General features: G+C 39.2%; 1 protein-coding gene across 3 annotated transcripts; it reads right to left on the bottom strand.

The window, feature by feature from the left end:
• Positions 1-2881: 2881 nt before the first annotated feature.
• LOC104442372 (reticulon-like protein B8) lies at positions 2882-6914 on the bottom strand. 3 transcript variants are annotated; one of them, XM_010055790.3, is made up of 6 exons: positions 6728-6914; positions 5393-5581; positions 5133-5313; positions 4900-5044; positions 3914-3983; positions 2882-3305 (listed from the first exon to the last, which is right to left on the bottom strand). In XM_010055790.3, exons 2-6 carry the CDS (start codon positions 5574-5576, stop codon positions 3136-3138), a joined length of 750 nt encoding a protein of 249 aa, XP_010054092.2. In that variant the 5' UTR covers positions 5577-5581; positions 6728-6914; the 3' UTR covers positions 2882-3135. The 3 variants fall into 3 exon arrangements, with proteins under 3 accessions (XP_010054092.2, XP_010054120.2, XP_010054110.2); XM_010055818.3 differs by having other exon boundaries at positions 4900-5041; XM_010055808.3 differs by having other exon boundaries at positions 5393-5602; positions 6728-6880.
• Between the last annotated feature and the right edge of the window lie 1701 nt (positions 6915-8615).

Genomic DNA, 8615 nt, shown 5'->3' with positions numbered 1-8615 from the left:
TGACCAGATCAACAAACTGATTGAGTAGCTCACGATGAGAATCCTCTTATGGAAGATGAAGAAGATTTATGTGGAAGCTGGTAGTAATAGAGTGGAATATTTTGCACATAGCCTTATGGAATAATGATGGCGCAGTTTCGAGACCAAATTGGAGGACTATCCACTGGAAATGCCGACTGGGGATGCAAAGTCCAATTTTATTTATACCTTTAGGATGAATACCAAGTTGCTAACGTCCTGCATTTAAATCTAATTCGGAATATATCTTGGCATTGGAAAGACCAAAAAACGAAGCCTTTTATTTGGTAAAGGGAATATATCATCCTAAAGAAATTGATAAAGGCCCTATTTGGTAACCTTCCGAGGACCAACAATTTATGTTCTTTTGTTTCCCGGAACGAAAAAAGAATAGAAATCCGTTTGGTAAAAATTTTATTCTCGGGAACAAAAATCTATTTTTTTTTTTGTTTCCAGAAATAGATTTGGAACAAAATCAAGAAATAGAAAAAAAAAAATTCTTGTTCCCAGAAACAATTCCTATAATCGGTTCTTTTTTTTTTTTTTTTCTCATCTTTTCTCTTCTTCTTCCTTTTAACCAGTCGCCGGCCTTGGCTATGGCCAGCAACCTTGCCAAAGCATCGTTGGCCCCTGGCGACGCTGAGCCACAGCGAGGCTCGACCTCACCGAGCCAAGGCAAGGCCGACCTTGTGCTGTCTGGGCAAGGTCAAGCCTTGCTAGTGGCCAAGCAAGCCTTCGACAAGCTCACGGACCTCACCTTGGCCTAGCGAGGCTCCGGCAAGCTCACCAAACCTCACCTAACCAGTCATTGACCAGTCGCCGACCACCACCATGGTCGACGATCGACTACAAAAAAGAAGAAGGAAGAAGAGAAAAAAAGAAAAAGAGAAAAGAGAAAATTAAGAAAAATATAATAAAAGTGTTAAAAAATTAAAAGAAACAAAAGAATTTATGAATCCTACAAAACGCATTTCTATCCAGAGAATAGAAATTTTGAACATTTATCAAGCGCGTTCTTTTGCTCAAAAATTATTCCCGGAAATAGAATTAGAAAAAACTATTTCTAATCAAATTTGTTCTCGAAAACATAATCATTACCAAAGGCGTCCTTAGAGGTCGTTTATGAATAACCAACATTTTCTTGCCTATGGTTTGCTTTGGTCACTTATTGACATAAAAGGCTTCGCACACCCACTAAGAATTTATTAGTTCAATTAGTCTTTAGTGGACTAACTATTCACATTCCTTTTAAGCAAGTTGTGCATGCTCAAGAATCATGCCAAAATGGCCTGCCTTAATGGGATTGATATCTTCATTCTTTTTTAAAGGCAAGTGAACGAAGAAGTCTTCATTTTTCCACGATGCATTAGAGCATTTTGGGAGAAATTCAGGATGAGAATCATTACATGAGCTTATGAGAGCATGGATGATTGGGTCGAGATTACCAAGTTCGATGAGATATGATCTCCAAGTATCAACAAACCCTTTGAATTTTCCTTTGCATCGGAGACCATTGGATAGAATTCTGAGCTTGGGAAATTTGTTGAGAATATCCCAATCAATTATGATATCTTCATCCGAGGATGGGGAACCAATGATTTTGGTGGTAATAGAGCGTTGAGGAAAGAATTGAATCTTGATGGATTTGCACCTTACTTTAATGGCGAATGTTTTAAAAGAAGCTGAGGTCAAATCGCTAGCGTGTCGCTTCATGGATTCTTGTTGAAGGATTTTAGGATCAAGAATGAAAGCATCGGCTTCTGTATTCACGAGAATAATTATTGAGATGGGCTTATCATATTTGGAAAGGTAGGTTATGGTTCAGTAGCACGGGGAGTTTTATAAATGATTTATGTATATGAGTTATGGGCCTTAATTAGAAAAAATTCAGACCATCATCTGGATTGGGCTCACTAGACCAATCAGTATCACCGGTTTCCGCGAATGTTTAAATGGCACAGATAATTTTATCCGAAAGGCTCATCTACCAAAGAGAAGACTAATTCAAGATAATCTTTTTGGAGGAATACTATGTGTTTTCTCGTCAATTTTCGTAGCATATGCATGCCTTTCCTTTTAGTCTGACAACAGTTTTTGGCAAAATGCCCTTTGCGTCCATAGATAAAACATCTATCCTTTTTCTTCTTGCCTGCGGATCTCCTTTTGCAAGGAGATATCTCCGTTTTCCTTTTCATCGTATGAGGATTAAAATTGATATTTCCTAAAATGCCTCTTCTTCTTGCCGGAGCATGTACAAGAAGAAGCGTTATGTGGCCACTACAGTTGCAGGCCGGGCTTTGGCAGGCTTTGGCAGGCTTTGGCGAATTCCCTATTATGATCTTGCATCCATAATTGCATTCCTTCGAAAGCATATGGATTGCTTGCCGGATTTCTCCGAGCGTAGAATCTACAACTCTTTTGTTCTAGAAAGATCCTTCGAGTGCTTAGCAATCTGCTTTGGAATGGACGATAGTAACTGTGGTTTGAGACTTGTCAAGATCTTTATTTTATAAGAGCAACGTTGCCAATGAAAAAGTGATGGAGAATCCACTCGATTCAAGTCCAATATGACCAAGAAAGCAATCTGGCCTTGTTCAGAATGAGACGTCCACTAATCTTGAAGACTTCCACTACATCTGCTAACAAATTCTGTATAGTGGCCAAGTTCCGGTGTTAATGCTTTGGTACATACAATCCCCAAATTTCATGAATGCAATTGAAACCTTTGGGGTGCAGTACCAGCACTTCTAACTATCACCGTGTCTCGACCAAATCGCCTTTGAAATCATGATAATGAATTTCCAGTCTTACCATGAGCAACTCATTAGAGGAAAAGAATCAGCAGAAAGAAAACACTGACCAGTGAACGAACAAAAGCCAGCCTTTGAACCTTTTTCTTCTAGTTTTCCCACTTCATTGTGAGTTACTGCGTATCGGAATGGGGAATATTCATTAACATAAGCCACAGTTCAAGGCACAAGAACGACTTTGTGCAGGCTTAATATGATCAGATCAAGACTATTCATGTAGCTATATGTGCTCAAGGCCCATGAATGGCACGCATGAGAGACGATAAGGACATGTATCAATCAATCTCATGCACTTTCTTAGGGTAATCTATTCGAACTTCTTGGCCGTGAGCTTCCCTTTGGGGATCCTGCTGAGAAGAACAGTATCCAATTTACGATAGTGATGCTGAAGCTGGTCCAGGACCTGGTCACCGAAGCTGTCGACTTGATCTTCATATCGCTCATACAGAACAGGTAATGTGTGAGCAGCAACAAAACCTTCAGCAAGAAAAAACTTTTTAGCCATATAATCACTGAATAGAAGTATGAACAATGAGAAGATACAAGTGAAGTGGTCCTGTAGAAGTGTTTTACTGCAATGAATTAGCTTATACACTAAAAACTTGGTCTATTGCCATGGAAGAAGAAAACAGCTCTCTTTCACTAATTACGGTCTATTGCAGCAAAATATCATGCTAAAGTGAAGGCCCTGATTGTGATTGATTTTATCCTTGAGATTCTCCTATCTTTTATCAATTCTTTCAAGTTCCTGAAAATTACATAAACCCCCACCATCTATATGCTTTCTAGAAAATTGTGTATAAAAGCATGGCTGGTGCATTCCCACAGGAAGTTGAAAACTTCCAGGATTTTATGATGGAAGGAACAATATAAGTGTTGATCATTCTTTGTCCATGATCCTTAACATGAAACACATTGTGTGTATTCCAAGATTTAGCTCATTGTCAGGGTCAGTGATGCTGATTTCACATGAAATTAAGGCAGCGATCAAGATAGACACAGGCACCATGCTATCAGACTCCAGACTACTAGCTAAAATAATACTAGCTATGGAGGAATATATTATCATGTAAATATCTTCTCACCAATGTACAACACTGTTATAAAATTGCACCAGCTTCCTATTATAGCTGCTGCCCAAAGGCTCCCCACAACCTGCAAAGCATCTCATTGTCAGAGCAAACATTACCAAGACAAGCTGACTTCTAAGCTTGTTGCGACTACCAAAACTATAATGAGTTTCTTACATCAGAAAAGCATTAGAAGGTGAGCACTAAATATCTTGTGTTGCTTAATGATGGACAAATTGTTGAATTAAAAACTATCAGTGTGCCACGAAAATAATTAAAATGCCACAAAACATTTGAAATGGCAGCAACAACATGCCGATGACCAAATTAGGCTTGTAAGACATCACACAACAAACAAGGAAATAAAATATTCACATCTAAAAAGAGGAGATTTTAAATGTGGCAAAGGCTGTGGTGGGAGGTTAAGCCATGCTGGTTCTATTATTGCAATATCGTATCATATGCAGATAGAGAAAGCTCTCTCATACCACAATCTGATTTTTGCACTGATGGCATATGATAGTCTAATCATCCACAGTCAGTGAACTAAGAATTTCCAAATAGTCATTGTGCAATTAGTGGTGATATGATATATATGACAAGAAACACCCTTGATCCAAAACAGACAAGATACTGTCCATATACCGAAATCCAGCAGAGACATAACCCACCATGAAGAGATTCTCTACCAAGAATGATACATAAAACACTTGTATACGAGTACACCAAATTTAGAATGTTGATATAGTGTAGTCCCTTTTAATATCTTCAACAAAGCCAATCAAATATCACAGCCACGAAAATAATAATGATGTTAATGCCATATTCCTTTGGCCATCAGCTTCAAGTTACACAAATGATACATACAAACATGAGATGTTTGACAACCAACTGCCCTGCTGCGTGCAACAATAAAAGAAGAAAAGGACTACTATCAAGGACATGATATTGTAGACATACAATGACAACAACCAAATAGAGAAAGGAAACACTGAACTCACAATGAGGAATTGCTTCAAGTTTCCTCCCAGAGCAACATCCTGAAGGAATTTCAAAGCTTCGTTAACCTCAGCTCCTACAGACTTCCCGATGTCAACAAAGACATCATTAGGCACCACAAGACGAGGGGGTTTGGATGCTGACCTGCTAGTAAAAGAAAAAATTAATTTAGAACCTAGTGGTATTGAAAATTGAATTAAGAAAAAGGGAAGAACACGTATAGGAATTTGTTAACCTGCTCAGCAACCCAGAAACATTTGACCACAGAAACTGAGCTAGCATGCCAAGGATGAGAGTGAAACATACAAGCGTCAGAAAGTGGTAGTCAAGCCACTCCAAAAGCACCCATATAGCAGTTGCACCGGCTAAGACACCTCCTGAGATCTTTTTGTTCCTCCACAGTAACACATCAGCAGCTGCACAATTTGGTCAGGAAGACGTTCAAAAAAGCATCACAATTTCACCAAATTGATAAAACTAATAAAGATATCGTACATTTTCCACCCCCAAATAGACGGTGAATCGGCTTCTGGCGTCCAAAGAGCCTTTTAAATTGAGAAGTAACTGCGTCGGCCTTGTCCCCCTCAATGAATGAAACAGACTTCTGCTTAAGAACATTTTCACCGATTGTTTCCTTAATCTCGTTGAATATATTCTCGGCTGTTATTATCTCAGGCATTGTTCCTGGGATTCAATGGAGCAAACCTTTCGGACATTTAGGTCATGCAAGAGAATGCGTAAGTCTTAATCTTTACAAGATGGTCGGATGCGAAATCATGCGAAAATGACACACAACTTTGTCAACTCATTCCTGAAGTTAATTCTATATGCAGAGGCAACCTTGTTCACATTATAAACTAGTCCAACAGCCGAAAAAAAAAAAATATATATATATAGAAAAAATATATATATATGACAATTGAAATTCTTGACCAGCAGCTACACCATATTAATTCCGAATCACCATGGTGCCGCATTATTTTTCAATTTCTGGAATTCCACAGAACTGAAACTTTAAACCTAATCATCGGATTCACCAATTGTATAATCTGAAAAAATAACAATCACTTCCATGAGCCGACACCAGAGCAGCTCAGATGGTCCTAGGGCTCCTAGCAGTTAATTAAATTCCACCGTCATGCACCGCAGGTACCGGCATCAACAAGCTGCAGAAGCCAACCATCAATAGCAAGAATCGACATGATCTTGCCAAAATGCTCGCGGAAGATGCCACTGCCGTGCCCTAGGTCTGAACAGCAAACTTCTACACAAGCCATTAACACACACCACACTCGTCTCGGTCGAGTGCCGCTCCGAGGCCCTCGCAAATGGCGGGGGGAAAACATGCATTACCATCGCCGATCGGTGCCTAAGTACGACGAGCAGCATTTCGCGCGAAAATCATCTCATCTCTACGGTTAATCCCGTCCCCCGAGAACAGCACTTCGCCGCACACGCACGACAAAACCGCCGCGATCAGTGAGCTAGCCACGGCGTCCATTCACTCCAACGCAGGGGTTAAAAAAAAAAAAAAAAACCGTCGGCGGAGCAAAACGCACAAACAAGGAAATCGTACGGCTACTAGCTCGGATCCAAAAAGGGAAAAAAAAATGTACGACGACTACAAGATTCCGAAAAGCGAGAATCGCCGACTCGCGAAGGACGAAAGATCACGCAAATAAAGCCAACGCAATTTCACTTGAGCAAGCGAAGAGAGCCCGGCCGCGATCAATGCGACACCGATCGAGCCGTGGCAATCGGCGGACGAACGGAAACGAGCCGCGCGAAAGAAGCGAGCGGCGAAATCGAAGAGGCGAGAGGGTCACGAACCGGACGGGAAGGAGCGCTGCTCTTCTTCTTCTTCTTGCTAATGCTGCTGCTGCTGCTGCTGAGGGTGAAGATCAGGAGGTGAGGGGAGCAACGGGAGGCTTTTGGACTCGACAGCTTATGGAGAGATTCTTGATAAGACTGGCGGACTGTCGTGTCCAGTTTTGTCATTTTCCCGGCCCCCTCCTTTCTTGCGTTTTCCTCGCTCTCGTGCACGAAATTAGTAATAATAATAAAATAAAATAAAGATATTTTGCCCGTGGAAGCCGCTTGACTCGAATTGACTCTTGAAATTTATTTATTTGCCGGTTTTTCCTTCTTCTTCTTTTGGCTCTCTCCGGGGAAAATTAAAGCGAGTTCACGAATTCTGGTTTTCCTTTTCCCTTTTTTTTTTTTTTTTTGCTCTGATATTGAATAACTCTGATTTATCTTGGAACGTGCATTTTAAAAAATTTCTTGGTAATTTTTCGAAAGCTTAAAAGCACTTTTTTCCCCATTTTTTTGGACCTCAAAGGTGATATTTTGTTGTCCTCCGTGAGTTTTCTACAGTTTTAATTAAACGCTTCGCTTTGCGTCCAAGGGAATTTATTTCAACAAATTAAGGGAATTTAAACTGGTGCTTTCTTTGGTGACTATAGAATTCATTAAATAACCAAAAAAAAAAAATTTTAGAGTAAAATATCGTATTCGTATTGGTGTTAAACCCACACCCTATGGGTCCCATAGCACATGGTGTATCGGAGAACATCCATGCGCCCAGATAAATCCATCACTGCTCACCAATGTTCATTAGCATTTCAGCAAGTCCATTTCACGTCACCACACTGGCCACATCACCCAACTTTTTTTTCCGACACGGGAACAAGCCTCATCGCTCGGTAACTAATTTCAAAAAATAGACATATAGGTTGTTTAATGCTACCGACATCATTCATATTGACTTTGTTGCTTAGTTATTATTTCATTACTTAGATAGGAGATTGGACAGAGGTAACAGAGGACGAGGGTATCAATTTAGGATTTTTGTGACTTATCCTTATTTACTTGACTAACAAATTACACAAGTGAACTACTCTCTTGTATTAGACAAACAAAAAAAAGTACTCTCTCGTACAAGTGCAAAGAGTGCAATAATGTACATATTATAACAAGGAATCCCTTGCATTTTGTACTGATCCTTTTTTTTTTTTCTTTTTTCTTTTTTGTCCTTTTTTTATGGAGTAATGGCAAGCTAATTAGAGATCCGGTCCTGAGAGCCCACAATTGTGCCGCATATGCTTAGCTAGTGGTGTGGCCTACCGACGTTACTCATGATAGCATGGTTGGTTAGTAGTTAGTATAGTCGAAGTAATGGACTCTTCATTGGCTCTGCAATAAGTAGTAATTGCAAATGTACGGGGTGGCCCACATTAAGCGAATTAGAAATCTCGAATACCAATAACACCTGTTCTAAATTGGGAATCGATTCATGTCGCGTCAATTAGTTTGGTAAAAACGTCATTTTAAGAAGTAGATGGATTGCGACATGTTGAGTTATGTCATATTAAAGTTATCCTCAAGAAAAATTCCAAATAAAAACATGAATTATTCTTATATTTTAAAATAAAAATATGAAATGAACTTTATTTTAAATAAGGATTTAAAGTACTTTTATTTTCTTAAAATAAAAATCTAAAATACTATCATTTTCTCAAATAAGGGTATGAAGAGAGTTTAAAAAAGCGCACAGCCTCACTTGCTAATTAAGGGCATTTATGTTCTTTATTTTTTTTTTATTTTCTTTTTTTTTTTTCTTTCCATAAAAAGACAAACTCAAAAGAAGGCTTAAACTTAAAATAAAATAAAAAGAAGAAAAAACTCAAGCTCTTCACTTGTGGCCGTTGCCTCATCA

Source organism: Eucalyptus grandis, chromosome 1 (genome assembly GCF_016545825.1).
Source record: "Eucalyptus grandis isolate ANBG69807.140 chromosome 1, ASM1654582v1, whole genome shotgun sequence".
Classification (NCBI taxonomy): Eukaryota; Viridiplantae; Streptophyta; class Magnoliopsida; order Myrtales; family Myrtaceae; genus Eucalyptus; species Eucalyptus grandis.
This window is presented reverse-complemented; position numbering and strand designations above follow the sequence as displayed.

Coding starts and splice junctions, on each gene's coding strand:
- LOC104442372 (XM_010055790.3), bottom strand. CDS start 5,576: ATGCCTGAGATAATAACAGCCGAGAATATATTCAACGAGATTAAGGAA. Junction 3,984..4,899: donor ACTTGAAGCAATTCCTCATT/GTGAGTTCAGTG, acceptor GATGCTTTGCAG/GTTGTGGGGAGCCTTTGGGC. Junction 3,306..3,913: donor TATAACAGTGTTGTACATTG/GTGAGAAGATAT, acceptor TTCTTGCTGAAG/GTTTTGTTGCTGCTCACACA.